Source organism: Anabas testudineus, chromosome 3, assembly GCF_900324465.2.
Source record: "Anabas testudineus chromosome 3, fAnaTes1.2, whole genome shotgun sequence".
Lineage (NCBI taxonomy): Eukaryota > Metazoa > Chordata > Actinopteri > Anabantiformes > Anabantidae > Anabas > Anabas testudineus.
In genome coordinates this window covers 6,382,103-6,409,249 of record NC_046612.1, presented here as the reverse complement: position 1 = coordinate 6,409,249, position 27,147 = coordinate 6,382,103, and the positions used below count along the sequence as shown (strand labels likewise).

General features: G+C 39.5%; 2 protein-coding genes and 1 long non-coding RNA gene across 4 annotated transcripts; 2 read left to right on the top strand and 1 right to left on the bottom strand.

Moving 5' to 3' along the window:
* The first annotated feature begins 1,935 nt into the window (after positions 1 to 1,935).
* mthfsd (methenyltetrahydrofolate synthetase domain containing) lies at positions 1,936 to 8,277 on the top strand. Of its 2 annotated transcripts, none has more exons than XM_026378202.1 (8): positions 1,936 to 2,081; positions 2,274 to 2,377; positions 3,009 to 3,122; positions 3,472 to 3,585; positions 3,707 to 3,797; positions 4,120 to 4,232; positions 4,460 to 4,585; positions 5,647 to 8,277. In XM_026378202.1, exons 1-8 carry the CDS (start codon positions 2,054 to 2,056, stop codon positions 6,397 to 6,399), a joined length of 1,443 nt encoding a protein of 480 aa, XP_026233987.1. In that variant the 5' UTR covers positions 1,936 to 2,053; the 3' UTR covers positions 6,400 to 8,277. The 2 variants fall into 2 exon arrangements, with proteins under 2 accessions (XP_026233987.1, XP_026233988.1); XM_026378203.1 differs by lacking the exon at positions 3,009 to 3,122 and adding an exon at positions 2,839 to 2,952.
* Positions 8,278 to 9,022: 745 nt separating this feature from the next.
* On the bottom strand, positions 9,023 to 13,391 carry foxf1 (forkhead box F1). The gene is made up of 2 exons (XM_026378204.1): positions 12,072 to 13,391; positions 9,023 to 10,859 (listed from the first exon to the last, which is right to left on the bottom strand). The coding sequence occupies exons 1-2, from the start codon at positions 13,048 to 13,050 to the stop codon at positions 10,696 to 10,698; spliced, it is 1,143 nt and encodes a 380-aa protein (XP_026233989.1). The 5' UTR covers positions 13,051 to 13,391; the 3' UTR covers positions 9,023 to 10,695.
* Positions 13,392 to 14,043: 652 nt separating this feature from the next.
* On the top strand, positions 14,044 to 25,840 carry LOC113174313. Its single transcript, XR_003299899.1, has 2 exons — positions 14,044 to 14,262; positions 22,778 to 25,840. It is a non-coding gene; the product is annotated as an uncharacterized LOC113174313 (long non-coding RNA).
* The last annotated feature ends 1,307 nt before the right edge of the window (positions 25,841 to 27,147 follow it).

Below are 27,147 nucleotides of genomic sequence, written 5' to 3'. Positions count from 1 at the left end.
TTTTCCAACTATAAATGTCTCTGTTGTGGACTACTTTTTTCCTAGGCAGCTCTAATATTTGCATCAGGCCTTGCAAGAATAGTCAATCTCAACTAGCCCTTAACTTTCCCAAGTTATTCACTGTTACTTGATGTTTAGTGTTGCCTTTACTTAACACAGTATCCACATACTGTACTCCTGATCTACATAACATGTCCCTTGTATCTAAGGCAAATGCAAGTAAATTGTATTTTATCTTATCTTTTAATTATAAAATCATTATGTTGTATTTCATTTTATATTTACTTAATCCCTCCTTTGTATGTTTTTATATTGCCATGTATTCACATCTTAAAGTACTAGGCCATACGACTACACTCAGCCTACAGGCAGGCCTACAAGATAAAGGAGTAAAAGGGTGACGTAAAATAAAAATACTAACGTTAAGTACAAGTATTTTTCAATAATATGCAATATATTTCATATCTGTAATACGGTATATTTGTAGACGCACCGTATTTCTGATTGGTTTCCTGGCAATAATGCCATTAGAAGCAATACAAAACAATGTGGGCTACATAGACAATTAGAAAACCTTTTGGAGAAAACCTGGGCTGATTAAAAGAGACACCATCCATCCCACTTTAGGAGGTGCATCTCTACTATATAGAAATATGGCCGAGTTTATTAGACGCCTAAACCCTGACATCTTAGATTGGAGCCCAGAACAAAGAGACGCGGTCTCACACATCTCTCAGCAGTTTCCTTACACCTGTCACCCCCCAAAACTAGGCATATTAATTATCATGTTTCTAAAAGCACAGGTCGGGGTTGAAGAGTAGCAGCAATCTTTTCACTCAATCTCTTATTAATTAACCCCAGATCTAAACATAGTTTGAATTCATTTAAGAGCCTCACTCTTAGCCTCTCTGATCCAAACTGTCAAGAACTAGTCCAGATCGTCGTCAGGTCTCTTATTCTGAGTTTTTAATTGACTTCAGACTTCTTAGTGCAGATAAAGTCATGATCCCAGACCTTAACATAGTGGGTGATTTTAACATCCATGTAGATGTTGATGATGACCATTAGACTCCATTGGTTTTACCTAAAATGTAACACATCTAACCATTTTTAAATAACATTTGAATTTACTGTACTGAACTTTACTTCACCTAAGAAAACATTTCACTACAGCAGATGTTTATCTGAAAACGCTGGTAGCAAAGTCAAGGAACTGATTCCATCTTTGTTTTCAGAGCCATGTACCAACACAGAGGAGGGCAGTGAACTTAACTTTACTCCAGTACAAGTTGATTATCTTGTTGATAGTACTGCGGTCTCACTCCAAACAATACTCAATACTGTTGCTCCTCAGAGGAAGTTAACTCCATGGTACAATTCACAAATCTGTAGCTTAAAGCAGAGATGCTGTAAGCTGGGAAGGAGGTGGCGTTCCACTAATAAATCTTGCCTACCCTGGAAAGACAGTTTAATGATATATAAAAAAGCCTTCCATAAAAACAGAACAACATATTATTCCTCATTACAAGAGGCAAATAATTCTTTTCAGCACTGTAGCCATAGCTCTGCTGAGCCTAGTGTCCCCTTAACTCTCAGTGATAATGACTTCATAAATTAAATAAAATCATAACTATTAGAGAATAAAACTGATCAGATCCTCCCTGCAACTGGCATGGATGGTCTCTCATGTACAACACATCTAATTCTTTTAGTAAGACACTGATACTGACTAGACCAGAGTCTACAATCTAGACTGATGTTTTAGCTCTTATATTTTATACCTTACACTGTAAAGTGCCCTGAGATGACTTCTGTTGTGATTTGCCGCTGTGCTGATAAAATAAATTAATTGGAATTGACCAGAAGAGGCGCTATCCGTTTCGCGTTTGGTTCGGATTAGCCCACCCGAGCCGCCGTAGAGATGATAAACAGAGGAGCAGCTGTTCCTTCGTGTTGTGTTACAGAGCTCACGTGTGATTTTTTACTGCGTCGAGTGTGTCCGAGAATCATCGACACTGACTGTAACAGACTCATTTCTATCACCAATAACTCAATGGAGCCCGTTATCCAAGTTAACCCTGGTAGGTTAAATGTCCGTGACGTTTGTTTTGTCGTCAAAATGAATGTCGACGTGTGTGTGTGTGTGTGTGTTTGTGGTTGGTTGTGTTGTTGGGAACGTTTGGCCAATGATGTTTTTTATTCGTCAACTTCCTTCACTTTGAATGTGACACAAAGTTTGTTCCTTTTTTTTTTTTTTTTTTTTTTTATTCCAGGAGCGACGAAGTGGGACATTCGTCAGAAAGTTTGGGACTACATAGAGGAGAAGAACATGGCCAACTTCCCGAGGCCCGTCCACAACAGGATCCCCAACTTCAAGGCAGGTTAAAGCAAATTAAGTGAGAGAGCAGCTCCAACACAGCTGTACAGGTGTGATCCAAATGAATAGACTGACAAATGAACAGCCATTGATGTAATGGTTCTGATCAGCTCTGCTTTCATTCATTTAAATTGTAATGACCCAGCGGTGACTTTTTCATGGAGGCCTTGTGTAGAATGGACTGGACAAGTGTATATTAAAAACAATAAAAAACAAACTCAGCAATCCTCATCAATCGTAGCTATAAGTAATTAGAAGTAGCATTTTTGCTAAACAGGTATGGGACTTAACACAGTAAGTGGTAACTTATTCTAGTAGACTACACACAGCTCACTGTGTATTATTCTCTGGGTTAGAAAAGTAAATTAACAGGCACAGCATTGCTTGCCTGGTGTATTTGAATATCAAATGATTATCTGCTATAATATTTCTACGTCTCTTTTGCTTGTATTTAATGCCAGGCTGCAACTCAAGCATGCAACAGGCTTGCAGACCTGGAAGTGTTCAAGTCCAGTCAAACTGTCAAAGTAAACCCAGACAGACCGCAGCAGCAAGCACGCTTCATTACTCTTGAAGTAAGTTCAATCTGAAATCAAACTATCATCATCCTTTGTCCTCTTCTCTCAACCAGGGTGCTTTTACAGCCTGTGCCAGGGTGTCTGAGCTGCAGGCGTTCACCCAGACAGTTGAGGTGAAGGTGGATCCTGATAAGCCACTAGAGGGGGCCCGGCTGGCGGTGCTACAGGTAGCACCTCACTGTGGGGAAAATACTCCTAAGAAGCACTCCAAGTAGAACAGGCTGTATCACAGAAAGTTATTTTTCTTATCTATTTTATAACTGTGTCAGTTTGATTTACATGTTGTTGAATAAAAATTCTGATTAGAAAGATTTTTATTATTATTATTATTATAGAAGAATTACAAACTCTTTGTGTCTTAAATGCTTCAGTTCACTTTAAAATTGATGTATCAGTTACATAACGTTTGTTATTTTCACCATCATTTACTGATCTATTATCTATTCAAGTATTATTCTCAAATAAAGTCAATTAGTCATAAATGTCTAGTGGCTAATTTTGGGATCATGTTTGCAGGCACAGAAAACTTTACTGGTCCCAACACCTCGTCTTCGTACTGGTCTTTTCAACAGGATTACTCCTCCGCAGGGGGCCAGCAAAGAACAGCTACGCACATGCTCTACATCTCAGGTTTGAACTTGCAAATTTGATGTATTTTACACCTTCAAGCAGAATTTTATTGTCATGAATAAACCAACATTTAACCTTCTCCTGTTTTCTTCTCTCCACTTATTCTGTTCTCTACCTTTAGGGTGTGAAGGACTTCAGCGTGCCTGTTGGCCTGGAAGCGAAGGTGAAGGTAGACCTCGTTGTGGTTGGCTCTGTGGCGGTGTCAGAGAAAGGTGTGTGTTAGTTGGCATTTACAACAAGGATTCACCACTTCAACATGCAAATTCACACATCAAATGTATGCTACTGATTTTGAAAAAGTATTGTTTATAAATTAGTTTAATGGAGAAATTGTCAGGCATTTTATTGTGTTTTGATCATTTTGGAGCCAAGACACTGTATTGAACACATGACTATACTGTAGCTGGTCCTAACATGTATAATTGTCAAGTGATTTTTGGAAAAAAAAAAAGATTAGTTATATACTATCCTGCATTGCTTGATCCCAAACCTACCTGCATAATGGATTTTCGTGACATCCGTCTCCTCCTGAAGGCTTTCGGATTGGAAAGGGTGAAGGCTATGCTGACATGGAGTATGGCATGATGGTTTCAATGGGAGCTGTGGATGAGTCTACTGTAGTGGTTACAGTTGTCCATGACTGCCAGGTGAGTTTATTTCATTTAAATAATTTTGTTGCCTATCACAGCAGAAATTATTCAGACAAATTTATCTGTAATTTGATTTACCTTATCACATAAAAATGTCCATAGCATTAGAAGTAAAGTAAAATGTTATTAAAACTCAATTTCCTTATTTTTTAGAAATGTCTTTTAAACATTTGATGGGAAGAAACTGTAGTTTCAAAATTAGATTTTTGTGTTTGCACTTTTAGGTTGTGGACATTCCAGAGGAACTAATAGGCAGTCATGACCTGACTGTGGACTACATCCTGACACCCACCAGAGTTATTAAAACAAACTGCCAGTTACCCAAACCACAAGGAATTATCTGGACTAAGGTAAAATTAAAGTTTTAGTTGCTCTGTAAAGTCCTACTGTAAGATCATAACACTACTGTTTCATAATAAAGGTGATTTAAAGGGGTGTTGCAGAGGTTAAAGTGCCAACCGAGTCCAGACAGTGATGCACAGTCACAGCACTTAAATAAATATTGAGCTTCTCTTTAGGGAGACACTGCCCTCTAATGGACATATAACCACAGCACACCACACCTCAACACATTACACCTCTATTCATTCTGTTACCATGTGCATTTCATTATTTGTGCTAATGCTAATTAGAAATTCTAGTTGGCATTAATAATAATAAGGAGTTCTTTAGCATTTGAATTTTATATTACAGTCCATGTACTGCATGTACAAACAACAGACTAAAAAACATCTTGCAAACAAAACCAATACTTAACTGTGTGTTTATACTGAATAATTCTTCATTCTTTGTCTATATGTAAATGAGAGACTGGACCTGAAAATACTTATGATTTACTAAGACAGGCATAGAGCTCTCACATGTTTTTCCACCTGATAATTTGTCTTTAATTAGACATGATAGGGTGTTATTCTTATCCTGTGGAGAGTTTGTGTGTAACCTCCGAGTTTCCTTAAGGCACGCATGTAAGTAAACAGGACCGAGTGACCTCACAGACAGGAAGGCCATGTCTGATCATCAAAGGCTCCTCTGCCTAGCCATCTTGGCTCTGCTGGGGCAGCGGAATGACAGGTCAAACAGGGCAGTGTGAAAACAATAGCTTCGTATATCCTTCACAGGACTGGTCAGCATCAAAGACTGCCAAGACACTTGAAGACCCAACAAATCAAAAGAGCTGTCTTTATTTTTAACTTTATGGGAAATGAATTGTCCTGCTGCTGTAAAGATACTTATTACTGTATCATGAGCTGTGAGCAGGATGGAATAGTACAAGTTTGTCAGCTTGTGTTTTATTAACTTAACTCATCTGTAGGCATCCTGCATTAGCTGTGAGCGGAGCTGTTTGTTTGCTTTATATGAAGCAGCCTTCCCCTTTTAGTCTCACTGAGCCTGTTCAGTTTTGTGTCTTCAGCTGAACACAGAAAAGCTGGAGAAGATCCCCATCCTGAAGAAGCTGCGTGCTCTGGAGGAACAGGATGGAAAGGATGTAACATTGGGGGAGATGCCCGCTGCAGCAGAGCCTAGTCTGCAGACCGTTCAACCCAAAAGGCAAACCAGACAGCGGCCAAGGCAGAATACACGGCAAGATGCTGATAGGGAACCAATGCTGGACTCAAAACAGGACAGAGGAGCAGAGGAAGAACAGAAGGCCCGACTTCGCCCAGCTAGAGTTAGGAAAGAAAGCAGAGGAGAAGGAAGGGGAGGTAATGAGGGAGAAGTCAACAAGAGACGAAAGGGAAAGAGTGGAGGGAACATGAAGGAGAAGGGCCCAGAGGAAGAGGGGAGTGAAGTCATGTCTCAGCATAAGGTCCCTCTGAGTGTGACCACAGTTTACCTGGGGGGAATCCCGGCTGGGCTGCGTGTTAGTGAGCTGAAAACTGCCCTCAGAGAGAAGGGGGCCGGTCCACTAAGGCTCACCTGGCAGGGAGCTCAACACAGGGCCTTCCTGGACTACAGCGACCCTCAGGCTGCAGAGCAAGCCCTGGAGTCTCTGCAGGGTCTCAATCTGAACGGTCACAGTCTGCAGGCTGAGCTGGCCAAGAGCCAAAGGGGAGGCAAGAGGTCTGGACAATCCAATAGGAGACCAAGACCATCAGCAGCTCCCAAATCTAAAACGGCACCTCCAGATACCAAGGGTGATGTTGCTGCAAAGACTGAGCAGTAAAAACATCGGATGATCCACAGAAGTATTGTGGAGCAGCCACAAATGCTTTAGGATAAGTTTAGTTTTGTATTTATATATGTGTCTGGATTTATTACAAGATGTAGGAATGATGGACATGTAAAGTGACTGCTAAGGCTTATGAACACAACGTAATAAAATCTGCAATAACAATACTCAAAAATGCAAAAATCCATTGCTTTATCCCAACATGATACAGCATTTTACTGGAAAGTACTTTGCACATACTGTTTCACAATACTTAACCATGCAACAATGTGCCTTGTTTTTATAACACACACCTCCTGGTCTGTGTGTCAAGAGCCTTCATTGCTTGGTTTTGCTTTTTTTTTTAGTGTTTTTTAGAAATAGACTAGTTATTTGTCTTTCAAACTATAGTCTGTAAATAGACTATTTGTTAAAATAAGTGGAGGAAAAAGTGTTAAAAAACACTTTAAAAAAGCGTAAATAATAATAATAAAAAAAGTTCAGTGCAGTGTATCTGGTTTCCTGAATCTATCACCTATGAGTATTACTATACCTCCTGTGAGGATGAGTTTATCTGCTTGTTATCTAAAAGAAATCACTGAGGCAATGGCTCAAAGGCTTACTGGTTAGTTTGCGTTGCAGATAGCGCCACCATGTGGTCATTTGAACAGGTAAACTTCTTTGATCTAACATGTATGTGTAATACAGGCCACAGTATTTGACCACACTCATTTTCCATAGCTTTAAATGTAATTTCACCATTTCTCCTGCTTTCAATCCAATTCCTAAATGTTACCAACACATTGTGCACTTTCAATGATATTTAGACATTTTCATTCTTACAGACAGCAGCAATATCACGTATTTAATGAGCCATATTTAGCTGAGATGATCCTGATACGGTTGAAAAGTTGATTCTCTGATAATGAACATGATTGTCTATAAGGTGCTAGATGCAGATTATTAACATCTAAATTGGCTTTATTTTAAAAAAGTGGTTTGTATAATGTATTGAAGCTTTTTAATTTTGTTTTTTGTGCTTACCTAGTTTTTTTTATTCAGACAGTGCAACTTATTTTATTAACATTCGATCTGTTTGAAAATGAAGCTAACCTCAACATTTAATTAAGAGGGGTGCTGGATAAACTTGTAGTTTTGATGCATTACGTTTGTAACATGTAACTTTCTCTGCTAAAGCGTTTGACTCTATTTGTTCAGTCTTTGTGTCATTTTTAAACAATGAGTTTTGCAGTGTCACGCTTTGATGTAGAGAACAATTTGAAGGGTGGTGATTGAATGCTAATTAGGTTGTGACAACTCTTTTAGGGATGATGCATCTCGCACAGAGGGGAACAGATAATTAAAATACAACTTTTAAATAGTAAAAAGTATTAGAGCAGTGATTCGAAAACTTCAGTTGTTACACTTAATTTATCAGTGTTCATCTTTCTGCACACACACTTCTTGCTAAGTGATCACTCTTGTTTCAGTTTATAGTACCAGCGAACTGTCCTGTTTTCCCTGAAGTGAACATATTGATATACAAGCGCACAGCGTGTCTGTCTGCACAGCGCAGGCCTCTGGCTTTTTATGGAGCTGTCATCCAAGCTTGGCCAGGGAACAGCTGTGGAACCCCATCTCTCTTCCTCAGCCCCACCAGAGCACTGAACCTCGGCAAATGTCATCAGTTTGTTAATGTGCTGTTCCACTGCCGCTGAGCCTGCTGCTCGATGGCATGTTCATTTTACTGGGGTTCAGTCAGTGGTCAGTGTTGGGACACAGCAAAGCTAAAGAGCAGGATACATAGTCATGTAAAGATGTATGTCTGCACATAAATGTCAACAGCCCAATGAAATAAAACAAGAAGACAAACTCCAGTTCTGTTATCTGACGTCTCTACATATGGAGCACCTGTTGTAGTTAGTGGCAGATCTGAACTGGAATTTAAAACAACCTATAACATTAACAGCTTCCAAATGAATTCAGTTCAAATGAACATTGTCTGCAGCTGAAGATTTAAACTAGATGCAGCATTTAAGAAGTGAGTATGTTAAAATGTTTTAGAAATGGCACAAAACAGGAAATCTGATAAAGAGCCGTGAAGGGAGTAGGATATTATTATTAGAAGGAGCTTTAACTATCTTACAGAAGGTGCAACAGAGTAATCTGGCTGACTGAATGTGTCCCATACGTGTTACTGCCCATCATATGCTCTGATCACCTGTTGTTTTCAACACCATAGACTTCTCTGAAATTAAAATGATTTGAAATCTAGACTTATTCCAGTTCCAATTAATATTTACTGCATTAATCCACATGCAGGCAGTTACATATGAAGCCACTGAACTAATAGTTACTGACTGCTGTAAAACCAATTAGCTAATCATTTGCTGTATATAGTGAGGTTGATGTTTCTGCAATATAGTCAGCATGGAGTTTTTTTAAAGAGGGGAAGTGAATGGTTTTGCATGCACAGCTTCCCTTAATGTTTTATTTAAACCCTTTGATCTTTACTTCTTGTAAGTTGTTAGTTTATTAATTTGTTTCTCTTAAGTCTATTATTTTTTAGTAGTAAGTATAAGTAAGTATATTCATCTCGGACAACCCTGAACTCCTCATTACACGAAGTAGCCTAAGCTTCACTTAGATCAGCACCATTTATTTTGTTTTTTTTATACAGAAATAGTATTAGGACAAAACGTTTTTGCAGAAAACACTACAACCAGTGCAAAGGAGAGCTGTGGGTTTTTCACCTTGCAGTGAGATCTGTTGTGTGATTCGTTACGCTTTAATTGCTGCGGGTACTCTCAAATAGGAGGCGTATTTACCAGTTCAAAGCATTTATTTTAAATCTACACCAATGATTCGTTGCCATTGATTTGTGGAAAATCAGACTGTTCGTATAACATCAGTTTACAATAACAGATATGACCTGCTCCTGCCAGGTGAAACATAAGAAATAAAAACAGGCTGCTGCGCTGATTGGTTAAACTGCCAAACTCTGGCTTCATCCATAGTCTGACCTGAATTACAACGAGGCACCATATTCCTGTGACATTTGTTCTGTGGCACTGCTGTAGTCCTGGTGTGGGGCGTGTGTGCGTATTGTGCTTTACATTTTTAGCTTTAGTATCTCCAAAGACGCTGTGGATCAAACCCACAGGAACTCAGTTTGCCCAGATTTCAGTTTGATAGATGAATTAACTACAAGACCCGGAATGAATATAAATGCTGCGTTTTTACAACACGCAAAATGCGTTTTTTTATTTATTTTTTTGTTTTTTTTTAGCTTTGGTGCCATATTCGTTTGCAGTGTACCCCCCGAAATTTCTGGAGGAGTGGATATGTGATAAAAGATGTCTTGTTTTTTGTGAATTTAGGCTTAAATAGCCAAAAAGATATATTTTACTTCTTACAAATTAATGTTTGTAGTATAACCTAAAGATTAGCCCTCATTGATGGACCCTCGCTATTTTTTCTAACAATATATATATACATATATATATGTATACAGTGCTGAAAGTAATGGTTTACATATATCTAACACAAACGACATAACAGTGCTTACAACATATTTTCAATTTTCATTTAAAAACAAATATTAAGCGTACTGACAAATATTGCCAATAAAGCATATACCTCCTTGGCCAATTCGCCTGAAATTAAAATATGTAGGCCTACAGAATAAATAAAAGGTTGCGCTTATAGGCTATTCAAAAAGTGCCTTCATCGTTTTTTACACAGTAAATATGGACAGTAAACGTGTATTGTCCATAATTGTTCATTTAAAAAATTCAACGCTTGTATGTACGTCCGAAAAAGAGCATCAATCTAATTTGTAAAGGACAAGAAAAGTAAAAACCTTAAACGTAGAAAATGTAAGTGTGCATTTGTACATTGGCCTACTTTAACAAGAAGAATAAACATGAGCAAAAGTGTGGAGTGGAGGTCATCCGCTTTGCAGGCCTAGTACCAAACAGCAGCAGGGCTTCACACGCACAGTCTTTACCCCGCTGGTTAATGTTGATGGCATGGAAAAGTTTATTATATATATATATATATATATTATTATTATTATGTGGTTGCTTTGTTATTGGCCTGTCTCCGTGTCTTTGCTGTGTAAAACAGTACAGAAAAGTAGTCCGGTCTACTTGAAGCAGTGAGCACTCTCCAGGGCCAGGGCCAGGGCCAGGGCATGCCTTCTCGTCTCTCAGTGGTTATTTACTCGGTTGCTCTCATTTCAGTTCAATCTGCTGCATGGCTCAATTCTGTGAACACCCTCCTCCGGTCTGCAGATTGTCCGTGGAGGCATCACATGACGCAGGGCTTGATGTCCTGGTAGGAGACCTGCTGGTGGTGGTAGTACGAGCCGCTGCCCGGTGAGTGCATCGCTGAGGACGTCATAGCGTTGAAGGAAAAGACGAACTCCTTTCGGTCACACATGCTGGGGGACTGGGAGTGGTACCGAGGAATACCTGCAAAAAGGCATTTTAAAAATATGAATTCAAAAGAGTAAAGTCTGAGACTTTATCTGTGAGTTCAAAAAGAGTTAGTTTAATGGCCTACATTTTTATTTTCTAAGGTTGTTATTTAGTGTCCTAGATATAAAGCAACATAAAGACTTTACAGAATTATTGGAATATTTTATAACGTTTTTCAATGTAAATTTTCAATTGTCCATGACAGATATTTAATCTTAGCAGCTAAAGCCTTGACCCTGATTTATTAGATTCAAAAGAGGCGTCAAAATATTTTATATAGGTTGCAGCTAACTACTACTGCTAATAATAATGTGGATTATAATAATAATAGAGTGTTGTGCTGGTGAAATAAGTGGAGTGTAGGCGTTTTCTCAAACAGATACTTGTGTTTTTCACATGGATCTGGCATTTTTTTTGTAAAAGAGGAGTAATTTAGGTCCATAAATAAAAGTTAACGTTTACAGTAAAGCTACAGTTCGTCGTCCTGTTAAATGCATTTGAAGTCTTTTTATCCTCATAGACTCAAAGTTTAGCGACCACAATTAAGTGGAGACTCGCAGGGCTAATTGACAGTGGCCCTCTTGCACGCCAGTCCCTCAGGACTGAGGGCCTCGGGGCAAGGCAGACTGGACCAAACCGCGCTTGTTTTTCTTTGGCGGAGATTGGCACAGCTCTGAACTGTCCCGGCAGACTCTCCCTGTGACTTGGGACTTGCTTTATTTTTTTTTACCGCTTCCAGAAACTGAACTATGCTAAACCCCCTAAATTCAGATTTTTACTTGAATGAGTGTTGTATTTTATTTTATTAGGAAAAGACAGTGGCGAAGTTTAATTTTCTCGGGAGAAAATATGTGGTTTCCTTTAGTTACATCATTTTCCTTAATGGTCTTAATTTGAACACGTCCTCCGTTTTGCACAGTGGAGATAAGTCTGTTTAGTGACTGCTAAAGAAATACAGCGCAATTCAAATAAGGTAATGTACTCTCAACTAGGCCCTGTTGGCATTAAACCATGAAAATGTATAAACTAGGTTTGAAAGATGTAGAAAATATCGTTTAAATGCATATTCACGTGTTTTCTTCTACTTAAACTGCACATTTCTGCTTCAAATGGACATTTTCTTAAATCTCAGTTTTAAAATCAGCTGTAGTTTTAACATTTTGCCGTTTTGTGACATTAGTAGTGAAATAGATGTGTTGAGCCTACCTTGTAAATCTGTGGTACTGTGCCCGTTTTGGTGCAGGTATGGCTGGTCTAGTGAATGTGTGGGCAAGCTTGGCTGCAGCGGGTTTGCGCCTGGATTACAAGGAGAAAGAGGTTGCTGTTTTATGTAGGAGGCACCATTATTCAACGAGGCCGAGGGAGCCGAAGCCCACGCCGAGGCTGAGCTCGAGTAGACAGGGTGAGGCTCCATGACTCCCCCGCTGGTGAGGAGAGGGGAGGCGGAATTGTCGTGGTGGGGATAATCACTCCCAGTGGATCCTGTACAACTTCCCATGTACGAATGTCCACTGTTGGTCGACAAGTGTGACATGGAGTGTCCGGACAGACCCATCCCCTCCATGTTACCTGCCAAGTGTCCATTCATCATCCCAATCCCACTGTCCAGAGACAAGCTGTTGGGCGGGCAGGAAAGCCCCCCACCGCTCCCCTGGAAGTTGTAGGACTCGGGGATATGGTTGAAACCAAGGCCGTTCATCATGCTGTACATGGGCTTCAGCGCCTGGCACTTGCGCCTGAAACCCCTGGGTCTCCTTCTGAAGGAGCCTTCCTCGAACATAAACTCACTAGCCGGGTCGATAGTCCAATAGTGCCCCTTCCCCGGCCGGCCGAGGCCCTTGGGTAGTTTTATGAAGCACTCGTTTAGGGACAAGTTGTGACGCACGGAGTTCTTCCATCCCTGGTATGAACCTCTGAAAAACGGGAAGCGGCTCTGCAGGAATTGGTAAATTTCACTGAGCGTCAGGCGCTTGGTTGGAGAGCTCTGAATAGCCATGACTATTAAAGCTATGTATGAATAAGGGGGTTTCTCTGGTCGACGAATCCCTGCGTTTGTCTTTTTGGTTTTCGTGGTGGAGGAGGCGGTTTCCATCACCGCCGTCTGTCCGTGCGGCTTCTCCGGAGCAGACATCGGGCTGCTCTGGGCAGGAGTCTGCGCTGGGGGCTGCTGGACTTCTGCCGTCATTAGTTAGATGCAGTCTTCGAGATGGCAAAACAAAAATAGTTGATTTCCACCTATAAACACTAGAAAGTCGAATTCTGATTCGCTGACATAAAGCGCCAAAAATACAAGCGAAGATAAACCTAACGCACAAACCAAAGGCGAGACTGTCTCCTGAACTCTAACGTCTTCCTTTTGACCCAGTCCTGCAGCGGTCTGAAGCCGGGCCGCCTTGTACGTAGCGTCCGAAATGGGATAAGGAGCAGAACAGGAGCCGCTTTCCACTTCAGTTGGTGTGTTGTCGTGCGTCCGAGGAGCTCACTTTTTACTTATCTGTTGCCATCAGCGCATTGGAAGCTGGATGTCTTGGCCATCCTAATGCTGGGACCCGCCCATGTCCCTCCTACTTCAGTGGTGGGCTTCCACAAGCATCCACATCTGTGTGCATTCACTTTTCAGGGAAATGTTTTTTTTTTTTTCTCCTTAGACTGAAATAGAGAATATTTATATCTATTATAGCCTGTACACGTATATGTTGTCATTTGCTATAGAAAAGCAAGAAATTCAAATGGCTCATGATTATTCCACGAGTATAAAATAATGATATTAAATACTCTGCACTGGGCCTCTACATATATTTTTGCCTTGTTTTCTAACAATACTTTATATTTTAATGTTTTATTTTGAAACAGATTAGTGTATTATAACCTTTTTTAACTCGCCGTGTAATTAGTATGTCTCCCTTTTTGGCCACATGTTTGATGCACCAGCATGACGAACAGATGACATTTACATTATTGTTAAACTTATGTAATATTTTACAAAATATGTTTAGTCCATAAAAAAGCATTTACCGGAGAGCGTGCCCCTCATATTCCAAACCACCCTCCTGATTTCTGTAAAAGATAGACAGGAACATGGGCAGGATGTTTATACAGCAAAATGTAAACATTTTCCCTGGCCTTCTTTAAATAAAAAAATCAAGCAAAAGCCCCGTTAGATCAGCTAATACCCAATCTGACGCGATATGTCCGTCTGTTCGCAGCGTCTTGTGTACATGCTGGACGTTTTTACACATGAATATTGTTTGTGTAATGCAGTCATAATATTTACGCAGGCACGCAGGAGGAGAGAGGTGGAAACTCTGCCGAGCAGTGAGCACAGAAACTCGGATGGGGACTTGAAATCGTCTCCTGCAGGCAGTTTACCATCGATTGATCCAAGAAACAAAATAAGGTGGGTTTAACACACACACACATCAAAACATCGCCGAAGTGACTGTGGCAGCTTTAACTCAGTGTGCCACGCTGGACAGCCTCAGATGTTTAGTTTGTTTAATATGACACCATAGCCTAGAAGGACGAAGTGACTCTGCAGAATGTTTTTGCTTCGACTGCATTTTAATCATTCAAATGAAGCCGCGCATTAGTTGTTTACCTGTTTGTGTTTTAGAAGTCGAAAGGTCTGAATTTAGATCGATTTACTGCCTCTTGTACATCTGTGCGAGAGTCCATAACCTGAAACTGTTGACAGTAGGTTGCTTATTGTTCCCTGGAGAACTCCATAGCTGCAGCCTGTGATTCTGTGCCTGTCGGTAAGTACTGTTAGATGGGCTCGTTCTGCTTCTGGTTTCTGTCGGGGTTATTTTTATTTTCCAAAATCTGGATGCTTATTATAATTTCTTGATTTTAACAGTATGAATGAGAAGAGGGAGAAAATACCGTACAGTGTATAATTTTGCGCACTTTGGCCCGTGCGTAAAATCACAGAATGTTTGTTGGTTTCTTTGTTGTTTTTCTGGGAACGTTTATGTGTTAAATTTGACGAAGTATATTTGAATAAAAAATCTCTGTCTAAATATCTAAAATGGTTTGTTGATGTGCATTCTCAGAGCAGGAATGGATGTGTTTTTTGTTCCAGGCGCTTTGCCACGAGGGAAGCGACAAAACAATTCATAGTCAAACTTTCATTGTCAGCTCAAAGGTGACAGACGTGCCACTGTTAGTTTTTGTTGGTGCAGAGAAGATTTTAACCCACCGATAAATGAATGTTAGTATTGTTTTAACCGGTGCCTGCTCGGCCACTCGCCTGGAGTGAGGGCCACACATTTATCAGCGTAACGGACCACCCAGCGCGCACTAGGGCAGGCGCGCTCCCGTCCTCTCTCTGCCCACTGCATTTAATTACGGCTGATGACTTCATTCCATTAAGGCGCTTTTTTTCTCTCACACACTCATTCGCTTCATGTCATGTTATTCTTTCTTTGTAATATCCAGTATATGATGGCATTTTTAACTTGGATGTCCATCCAACCACACTGCCTGCAATGTTTACCCAAAGCGTCAAGGTTGGACGATTATACGCTGATACGCTACTCCCTGCTGCATTCTTCTTTCCACAGTAAAACGCAGTAAAATCTGTTATTTTTATTAGCTCCCTATTGTTGTAGGAGTAGTGTTCATTGGAGTGATGCAGTAGTCAATCGGATATGTGAATCATCCATAATAAACACAAATCCTTTCTTTTCTATAATGAATTCATCAGCGTCTTTTTAAACACTTTACTGTTTTACTGTTCATTTATGGTGAATATGTAAAAATAGAAATAAGGTTGCATGAGAGTGTCGGTAGCAGATTATGTTCGTCATCACTGAGGCTTGAGTGCCGAGGTCAGAGCTTCCCTGTTGCGCCACAGCAGACAAAGTCATGCACTTTTCCATGACGTCCCATCATGAAATATTTGACAGCGCTGCATCCTCAGGAATGCTCGACCACTTAGGTGGAGGTACACCGCAGTGTGCACCGTACAGACAGGGTTTCCGGCCCGTCTTACTGTTATTTAGTGCACTGAAACCAATTTTGAACCCCTCACCTGATTACAATATTCTGCAGGATTGTAGATATGGATGTTTTCATATAGATTCCATCACCACTTCTTAAAAGAGATGATGACTCTAGAAACTAGAAACAACTATATGTATATATAAATATATACATATATGTATATATACACACACAAATACACACACACACACACTAGGCCTTTATAATAATGTGAAAATCCTTGTCAGGCAGAATATTCAGATCTTTACAGGTTCAGTTTTGTGTTTTGATCATTAGTTATATCGTTGCACATTAAAATCTAATGGATATCACGCTGTGTTCTTCTACAATACTCAGAGCAAGTCACGACATGGTTAACTTCTAAATTGTTGCTTCTTCTTACCAATTAGGCGAATACAGCGGGTGGATTACAGATCTAAAAGCTGCAGCGGTCAACAGTATAATTTGATTTGGCCTCACAGATAAAACTGTTGGCGAGATAAAGGCGGCTCCAAAGGAGCTCAGAGATTTTTAAATGTTGAACGTAGATTAAATTGTCCTCACAAATGTCCGTCTTTGAGAAATAAGCCAGTTTTCCTGGTCGGTGGTGAACGGAGGCCTCAGAGGGTCACAGAGAGGCCGCAGGGACTTTGTTTGGACAACAGTGCCACTGATTGATTGATCAACTGACCGTAAGTTCATCCGACTTGAACTTGAATTAAGTTTTGAAGCAACTGTCGTGATGTTATTAATACTTATTGTCAATATGTTATTATTAGTTATTTGGGCGCCGCGTAAGAGTAGGTTTGATTTGTTAGATAGTTTATTATAGGACAGATTTGTCATTTTTCTTGAACACACTGGACATAGAAATGTTTAAATTCACATTTCAAATAAATAGATTAAAAAAAAATAGCCTTTTTTAAAAAATTGTACAAAGAGTTAGAAACAGTGTAGATATTAGTCAGAGAGCCTGTAACCGACGTAGAGTTTGGTATCAGAATAGATTTATCTGATGAACATATACGGATTTATTAGAATAATTTTTTATCCACAGGCTATGCAGGACTCGAAGGTGACGGACAAGCATGCAAACAATGAAAACCACCCTTAGATGAAGATATAGAAGTAACAAGCTGTCAGTTTCGTCAAAAAGTAAAACGAGTGCTGGCCTCGTCTTAAAATTGCAGAAATTCTGAAATAAAGAATGCGTCCAGATATTTCTTTGCTCTAAATCTTTGAATAAAAATTGGATGCTGACGATTTTAAAATGATTTTATTAACACATTTGAAGTGGAAACCATGTTTTTGGTTTTACAGTCTCCGACCTCTTGTCCGACAAATACTTTTAAGATGCGTTGAAACTGGTTTTCTGGCACTTTGTCTCCGCAGTGTCGCCTGTAGTTCAGTCAACATTGTCACTTTAATTGAAAACAGTGTAATGTCGAGGTGGCTACCCCCTCATCACTTTCTCTGCGCTGTAGGTGGCCGTGTATATTTTCGTTTAAGTGGTGTTTATGTGAACGAGAAAGGACGGGATTGCTAGCAGACCGCTGATTGCGCGCATTGGGCCGCTACAAGGATTTGAAGTTGTGTTTGATGGGCACCACCCTCCCAGTAATCAGCTGCAGCAGAAGTGCGCTCTATGACTTTTTAATTTTCTTGGCTATCTGCCACGTGCCTTGTTGTGTGTAAAGGCGCAAAGAAAAGTAGTCCCCATGCGCAGACTCCTTTATTTCTTGATTAATTAAATGTTTATGTTGATGATACCTTTAGTGATGTGATGTCCATGTTGGGTGTGGAAATACGGGAACTCGTTCAAATTAAAACTGTGCCAAATAGCCGCGCTCCTGAAGTGTCGTTGGGCATGGCACCGACGCCGAACCCGCTACAGACGCACTACACCCCCAACTCACTGAGTCAACTTTAAATGCAGGAAACCAAATATCAGTTCAGGTCACGCTTTATAGCTTAAGTGATCCATTCTTGTGAGACTTTCAGGGTGTTTACTGAGCTGATGCCAACTCTTTCGTTTTATTTCATTTGTTTAAAAAAGCGAAACAGGTGATTGAAGCAGAGGGTAGCCTATATTCAAAAAGTGTTTTAGTTTAAGATATATAGAACGTAATTCAATCAATAATAATAATAACTGGACTTACATCACATGCAGGGGAGCTAATAACGATCCGAAGTGCGCTAAAAATGTGGCTTTAAATTTGGACTGGAGCTTAAATATATTTACCACATGTTTAACAACATCTCAGGTCGAAAACGATCCCTTTATACATTGCAGTAAATTAACATTACAATTGATAACTTTTATATTGTGTGTGTAATAAGTAAATTGAAATCCCATTGGCGTGAGTCACATGTTACTCAGAGAAAACGCCCACCTGTCTGTGCGCTCTGCACACCTGCAACAACAGCTCTTCCAACACGGTATCACTGATTTGAGCTATAGTCTAATTGACAGTGGAAAATCATCGGCAGTGTTAGGATATTGTAGACTTTTAAAAGAATTAAACGTGTGATTGCACATTGAATTGAATTATATTGTGTTAAAGATAGAGCGTAAAATTCGTCATTTGCATCGCTCTGCGGTCGTCTGGTCTTTCGACGCGTCTGACGCAAAGTATTTATTTGTAATTGTGCAGCTGAAGAGCTCATCTTGGCAAAACATATGAGTCATGATATGTTATTGTAAGAACCCCGGTCTGCACAGTAAATGCTCACGGGCCTACGTACCAGTCCCTCGTGTGCTGTATTATCAAATTTAAAATAACCCACTCAAATTGTCGGGTTGCTCTTTTCTTATTCAGTTGTTATGTCACTTGTCACATGTTAAAGCGGATTCGGTTCTGTTTCAAAATGCTCTTTAGACAGTCTCATGTTGCCCTTCAGACAATAGGAAAAAAAAGCATATGTAAAATTGTGTCTGGTTTATGTTGTGATCATAGACAGTACCACATAATTTAACATGAAGGACAGCAGCAGGGAGGATTTGGCAGGACCAGAGGTTTTACGAATTCCAAATTGTCCAACTGTGGTTAGCACTTGCTGGGAAAAAGTTTCAACACAGTAAAATACCTGCTCACAGCAAATTGGCATTTCAGCAAGTTGCCATACTGATTTATTTATTTATTTTTAGTAAGTAAAAAAAATTAACTTGTTTTTAATTTCTTAATTTAAATTGTAAATGTTAATACATAAAATTCAAAGTGTGGTTGAGGGTTCAGTGTAGATTGTTGCACTATAAGTTTATATAATAAAGCCCAGTTTATAAAAATTTGTAGACTATAAATTTCACATTTTTATAGTGAAATGTGAGTGTGGGGAATTTAAGGTTTGGCTTTGGCTTGTTAACAATCTAATATACAGTATTTATAAATAAAATACAACATATCAGACTTGGTCAAGCATAGAATTATATAGGGCAAACTTACTACCACTATTTTTCCTGTATGGTCATTAAAGTCATTTTGGCTAAATACTTAATGACAATATTTGACATTCAATTTTTAGGTTTCAAATTTTAGGTTTCTCTTTGTCCTACTGTAGTACCTGTGTGTGGTCTTCAGATCAGTTACAGTAAAGAAGGCGCATTATGAAAAAGTAAATAAATAAAGCACAGGAATATTTCATTAAAAAAAAGTCTAAATCTAATTTAAACGCTACTCATGTTTAGAGTATTTAGAGATTATTTTGACCACTTATATCTGTGAAAGTTTCTCTACCAGATAGTATTAATGAAGTATTATTAAATCAATAAATGATTAATGCATTCTCAACATCATTATAATTTAGATATATTTTACACATTACATTTACATAATCAGTTATTAATGAAAACAAATGGGTGCAGATCAAAAACTGCACAACATAGTTTAAAAACAAAATCTCTCAAGATTTTTGTTGAGATGTTTCCTTTGACGCTCTGCTTCGCCACTCCTCTCTACTCTACTGTGACCTTTCTAGGAAGATTCAGTCCCACACAGTGAGTGGGAGCCTGTTTGGTGCCCCACCCTGTAGCCTTGCACACCTCCCAGGGCCAGTCCATCATGGTCTGTCTGATGCAAGGAGAGACATCAATAATAAGAGCTGAAGCAGAAACCACAGTGGAGAACACAAAAGAGAGAGGGAGGGCAGATGCAGGCCACAACTGGCTCTGCTGCAGGTTAGCTCCTTTGATACTGCCTTGATGGTAGTTTGATGGGTGCACATGGGGCGACATGGGTTTATACGTATGTGTTTACATGAATGTTTACAGTACATAATATCTATGGTGTTTACACGCAGCCCACCAACTCTTTTTTTCTTCATTCTGAAGGGGGATTTTCCTGTGGCAAGCTGCTTCGGAAAAAGCAATTAAGAATTCCCAAACAGTACACCACAATGGGAGATATCATTTCTGCGTTGTGTGTTCCGTGTCCCTCGCAGTTTTTGTCTGGAATGGGTTGGCTATTTTTAATCTGTGCACAACCAAACCCACCTACAGACAAATCACAAACCGAATGACGGGGAGGGGGATGAGTGGGCATCATAATTGCCTATTATGGAGCTCAAACTCCTCTGTTCTGCCATAAACATCTTTGGTAGTTCACAACGTGATACCCAGTGCTCTGGCCGGTTTGAAATTAGAGCATATCCTCATTGTCTGTGGGAACCCATAGCCAGGCTAGTGGTTGGAATCAGTCAGGAATGCTTTGGGATGGTAACTACATTGGAGTGTAATGCCCAGCTCTCCGCAGCAGAACACTAGGGTGGGAAAAAGGCCGAGAGCATTTCCTGAGTGGAGGGGGGTCCCAGTGAAGCATCACACGCATGGGCATCATGTGACAGTGATCCTGCCAGGCTTTTGCCTGTGATCCCAAGTGAAGAGAGGAGTGGAGAGAAGTACAGTTGAGGGGGAGGTGTGGTGAGTCCACTGGGCAGTGCCAGGGAAAAAAACAAGAGGGTAGGAAGAAACTGGAATGAAGACAAGAGTGGCACAAATATTGTAGCTGCCGCAATGTGTAAAGGAAGGGCTAGTCCAATTGTGAGGAAGTAACACATCTCCTGTCTGTATGTGTATCTGTTTATTTCACCAAATTTGAATGTGTTCCTGATGGAGCCAGGCGTGCACTGGAAGTTGTTAGAAATTATCTATGCTTCTTCATTTTCTGTGTCCGAATCCAAAACGTATAAACTGTGTCTAAATAAAATCAGTGTAACTGTTAATGGCTCAGGGGGAAATGAATGGTAGACATCACATGGAAGGTTTTTAACAGTGATGAAATACTAAGTCAGAGTTGCATTTTAGCCATATTGGATAATTATCTTTATAAACAGAAATAAACAATCTATGATTAAAAAGTCAGACAGAATACTGTTAGCAACTATTAACAAAAAACTCATTTAGCCAGTTTGCATGCACCTTTCAGCTCATCCGTTTCCCATCTACTGTTAAGTAAAGACTTAAAAGAGTCAAGTTTTATCATTCACATCCCAAAAATCTGGTGAAACTGATGAGGCTAATCTTCAATATCAATATTTGAACTACCTACACCTCAGCTTTTCTAGCCAATAACCTTTTTGTTTTATTTCCTGTGAATAAAAAACTTTTGCTGCTTTTACTAATATCAGTTCCTGTTAACAATGAAGATACAGACGAAATCAGCTTGATTACTCAAAACTGGAAAAAAACAAAACAAAATCTGAGTTATTATGAGGTGACATCAAGAGTGATGATGTGTACCTCTTTCTGTCACTTCAGAATTAATTTATTAATATTTAACTTTAATACACATCATTGAAAAGAAAGTTTCCTTGTGTGTGTGTGTGTGTGTGTGTGTGTTTTGATTTGACGTTTAGATAATTTCTGATACTGTTTGTGTTTGTTCAGCACATTATGTGTTCATATTAATCTACAACACCAGGAAATCTTCCACCTGCAAAGTGAAATAATTTGACAGAATCTTCACAGAGAAAATCCAACAAATATTGTAAAAAGGGTTGTTTGATTTAATACCGCGATTGTAACTGTATTTGTTTTTAATGATAACATGAGGAGGAGTTAAAATGTACAAGTGTCTGTGTTTTGGTTTCTTTGCACACGTGCACATGTATGTCTGTATCCTCATCTGTACGTGTATGCACATTAAGATGTTAGTTGTTGGTCGCTGCCTTTGGTTTTGTGTGCTTGTAATGGCTGTCTGTGGCTGCGTGTGTTCATGTGTCAGTGCACATGAGAATGTTGCTGACTAAATATTTGTGTGTGTGTGTGTGTGTGTGTGTGTGCGTGCAGACCGATGCTTGCTGCCAGACGTTGCTCCCTTTGGCTTGTGTAAATGTTGTGACGATCTTGGGAGGAATCTTACCCTATGGTTGTCAAAGGGCTTTTTATTTCCACCTGCTACCGGCCTCTTTCCGTTGGTCTGCTCTATAACAATGGTACAGGGAAAGCTGTGGAGTGCACAGTGATTGATGTTGGACTGTATTTGGCCCTTCTTCAGATTGAGGCCTGAAAGGAAGTAGCTATCCCTCCCTTCCACCTCGACTACCCTGCAGTAACGCAGGGCTCCAGAGGGCAAAGTGCTGATCAGGATTTTCTTAGACATCCCATTTTAACAAAGTGCCAATCGACCCAAAAGACAAGTTGGCAGGAGCATATAAACAAGGTTTAATGACATATACATCAATTTGCTACTTGGTGAAGCACAAATGAATAATTTATGTCACAGAAATGAATCCAACTTTATCCTCTCCATCCGTCTCCAACCATCACTCTTTTCCTTGTCCTGTCTGGGGTGAAAAGAGATACAGGCTCATCACGACTGCATTCCTTCCATTTTGCTGAAGAGCAGCATGACAGAGAAGGTCATCTATCACCCAAACTGCCCCTGTCCCTCTCTCTCTATTTCTAACTATGTTTCTCTTTCTCCTTCCTCTAGGCTGGAGTGGGCAGGCGTGCGGCTTTGGCCACAGGAAGCTGTGACTTCTTTAGAGAATGGAAGATGTCTTATGGGGAGACATGCTGGCCCCCCACCCACCCACTCACCACCCCAACGTGACCCCTGACCCCTTCATGTGTTTATATCAGACCATGGAAGTGAGAAATAGTGATGAGTCATTCTGGCTGTGTGTTTACACTCCGGAGTCACGCAAGGAAGGAAATCAGCCACGGTCTGCTAAAAGTGGCGAGGTGAGAGAGAATAGCTGCAGTCCCCAAGCGGTGCAGTGATTTACCTCTCCGAGCCAGAATTTAGTTCACGTCATTTCTGCTGCAACGATATTCAACCAGCAAAAATCAGCAGCATTAGCAGCACAGTAGGCTCTTGTTGATGAAAAGGTAATTCTGATTGCAGCAAAACACATGGTAGTTACTGAGGATAGGGTCATGTGCTGTACCATTCCCATCGTGATTATTTCAAGAGATAAAACAGATCTAGCAGGCAGAATAATTAATCAAGAATTAGAAAATCCTATTTTTGAGTCTTAGCCTACACAGTGTTGATCACATCCAGTTGCTTTCTAGAGACGGCACACATTAATAGAAAATCTATGTCTTTGCAGAGTCAATTTTTTAAAGACTAGACACTAGACTAGACATTCTCAATTTAAATTAAAAATAAAAATCACAAAAATACAAAAATTGGAGTAACAAGATTTCCACTCAACAAACTTTGTTTTGGTATATCTAAAAAAATAAAAATAAAAAGAGCTTTAATCATTTTATCCACAATTTAAATTTCTTGTTATTAGCTCCTGCATAAACAAAAATGTTATTTTCATTATGCATTTATTTTAACACTTGCTCATATATTCTTATATTTTTGACATTACGTCACAAATTGCACTAGGTCTGGAAAAAATTATAATGATCATACTTTATGTAGAAATATGGGAGTTTTATTATAATTACGTGGATTTAATGAAAGCAAGTCAGCAGAGGTCCAAAGAATCTACAGACTCTCCAGTGATATCTGTGTTTAGGAAAAAAATGTTTAAAAAAAATTGGATAAATTCCAAATACACAGAGATCCTGAAGTCACTGTATACAGATTATTTAAATGACAGTTCTTACCAAGCAGATTTTGAAGTGAGAGCATATTAAATATGTAGACTTGGTGCTTAGGTCTTTATCCCTGAAACTGTCTTGACACTACACTTTCAGCACATTCATTTCACACATCATACAACAGTCTGTGCATCGGCTTCTATTATCACCTGACTGTATACTTTATAGCCTCATTATATTGTCACATGTGTTAGTGACTTTTGGGGATCTTACAGTATCACTGCTGCAGGAACCACACTGGAAAGATATTTGTGCTCTGGAGAACTTTATATTCTATGTACTGTAAGGTGTGTTTACTGTGGCTTTGACCGGTGTTTCAAACACAGTGTCACTGTTGTCCTCCACACTGAACGACTTTATAGTCCAGATTGCACAACTGTTGTTTTCGAGAGACAGCTATATTTACTGCAGTTGTGCTCTGTAAATAAAAGTGACACTTTATTTCTTTCCATCATTACACTGGTGCAAGTAACTTCATTGCTGACTGTAGTGAGTATCCTGTTACACACCCCCATACACATTGCCGCAATGAAAGAGTCAGCGGCTCTTATTTTGGCTGATCTCTCCTGAATTGTAAGTCCTGTCAGGGGTTTTGATTGATAGTTGTGTTTATCACCATATTATTAAGTAATCAGGCTCACCACAGCTGGGCCTGAAGCTCCTTAATTCCAGCAAAAGCACACGGCTTCATGCTAATTAAAGGTTTGGTGAGAGTGTTTATTTTTGTGAATTTTTAAAATATAGTTGTCTGTGTTTTTATAAGAGTGCACTGATTGTTGCATTTGTATCCTCTCTGGAACATTTAATACCAACCTTTAGTGTCGTATCTTCATCAGAAAGGTCACGGACAGTGGAGAGAAAAGCATGTTGCACGGACTGCATGTGCAGTGGAGAAATCTTTGACTGCATCATAATGTAAAACACTTTACTGTAAAACCTGCAAATGGCGAATAAGGTTCACACGATGCAATATCTCTGTATAGAACATGAGAGGGCCAATCAGTCTGTGTTCTGTGTATCAGCAGAAGCTTCTTGCTTCGTTAATAGAGCCTGCGGCAGGCTGCGTTTGTGTATTACTGAGGTAAACACAGTCATGGCAAAGTGGACATGCTGCTGAGTGTGTCCTGACTGGAGACAGAGAGCACTGTGGCACTGTACTCACTGAGACACTGGCAGCTCTCTAGAGGTAGGGTTAATGTGATGAATGGCCATTTGGTAATGGGCCATGTATTAGGGTGAAAACGCTCTTTTAAAAGCTTGAGCTGGAGCCATTGCTATGGGCAATTTGATTCAGGAATCAATCAGGTGGCAGATGTTTCATGTTGGATCACACCACTTTGTCTCGCTCTTCGTTTCCTTCTTTTTGAAGGCAGAATTGCTTGAATAACTGTGTGTAGCAATCAAATGAAAATATAACTCCATGCAATCAAAATCAGCGATACAGTATTGTTTTAAAATCTGGCCACATCTGGCCATTTGTATACAAAAACTGATTGATCCAAGGTGAAAAAGGTGAAAAATTAGGCCCTCTGCCACCAGATTGTATGGGTTCAAACCACCACAGTGAGGACTGTACTGTACACTGAGTGCTTGCAGTGCTGGTTTCTACACACTGTACATAATCGTGATTTCCAGTAATACAAATACCTTTGTGTGTCTTGTACTTTGTCTATCCACAATGTGAAATACCTAATGTTGATTATGTACTATTTTTGTAACTTATTAAAATCTTTGGATGTTAGGATAGAGACTTAGAGATATGAATGTATTAATATGGTGGTTTGTGCAATAATTACTCCCAAGTTACCAATTACTGTGATGCTGTTATACCTTGATTACTGTAAAAATGGCTGTTTTGGAAATTGAAATCTTGGACTGAAAGCTTTTATTTTAACACTGCATTGCTTTTCATCAATAAATTTCCACTTGGTGCAAATTCAAATGGTTATTTCCTTTGCTGATATTTATTTTTTTTTATCCTGTTTTGGTTAAATAAATGTGCTTTGTTGGGTTTTTAGAAGGTCTAAGAATTAATCAGATGATATGATGCTAAACAAGCAAACTGGTGAAATAATAGTGATAATAAAATAATAATATATGCTACAAGGAATTCTGTTAGACAAAGAACTAAATAAAAAGTATCTTGTTTTATAATTATCATTATTCACAAAAATTCCTTTTATGTGTGAACGGCCTTTGTTAGAGTTAAATTTAGCTTCAAAGTTTTGTTGTTTTTCAAATTCAAGTAAAGAACCACTTAAGGACCTTCTGATGAGTTGTGATGTTTTTCTGTGGTGATGTGCAGGCTCATAAGATAAACACTGCCAGAAACGAATTCAGCAATATTGAAGCTGTTGGTGGTCCTGTTGTTTATAAATGTTCTTCAGTGGGTTATGGATCACTGTTCATACCCGAATTATATAAATAAGTATACCCTGAATGATCCCATACTTAATCAATAACGGTCGATATGTCAGATGTATGACAGCATTAAATGCTGGAATTATCACTATTTAACCTCAGACCTCTGCGGCTATGTGGATTTACACTGGTTCATCAGTTTTTCTGAAGAGGTCATGTGAACCAGAGGAGCCCAGATGTGATAAAAAATATATGTGTCTGAATTTCCCCATCCAGACAAAAGTAGAAACGATGAGTGTGTTTACACTGCTGACTCTTATGGTAGAAGTTTTACATTTTATTAGTGCCTTACCGCAGAGATGGAAAAATATTAAAACCGAATCAAGGCAATTCAGCAGTGACCTCAGACTGTGTCTTTTTGTTAAGTGGATAAGCTTCATTAGCAAATGCTTTAGCAGGGGAAAAAATACTTAATCTGGCTATAACACAAGAGTTTCTAAAGCATTTATCTCAGATTTTGGATGGTAGTGAATTTCTTCCTGCTTTTAATACTTAACCCACTGCTACAGGTAAACTTCCAATGCATTGCCTGTGCCTGTGTGTGGATAATCAAAGGCAGCGATTTTTCATTTCTCTTTGTCCAAAGAACCTTATCACAGGTGTTGGTAAAGACAGATGGACAGACAGACATCCACATGGTTCCACTTTGACGTCTGCTAATTCCAGGGAATCAATCCTAAATGACACCTATGGGATACACAGAGTGGAGTTCCCTCAGATGCAGATTGGTTGTGGTTTGCAGATGAAAGACAGTAAAATAAATAAAGCTGCGGCTAGCAGGCAGAACTCTTCTGTCCGCACAGTACAACCATAATGGGAGAC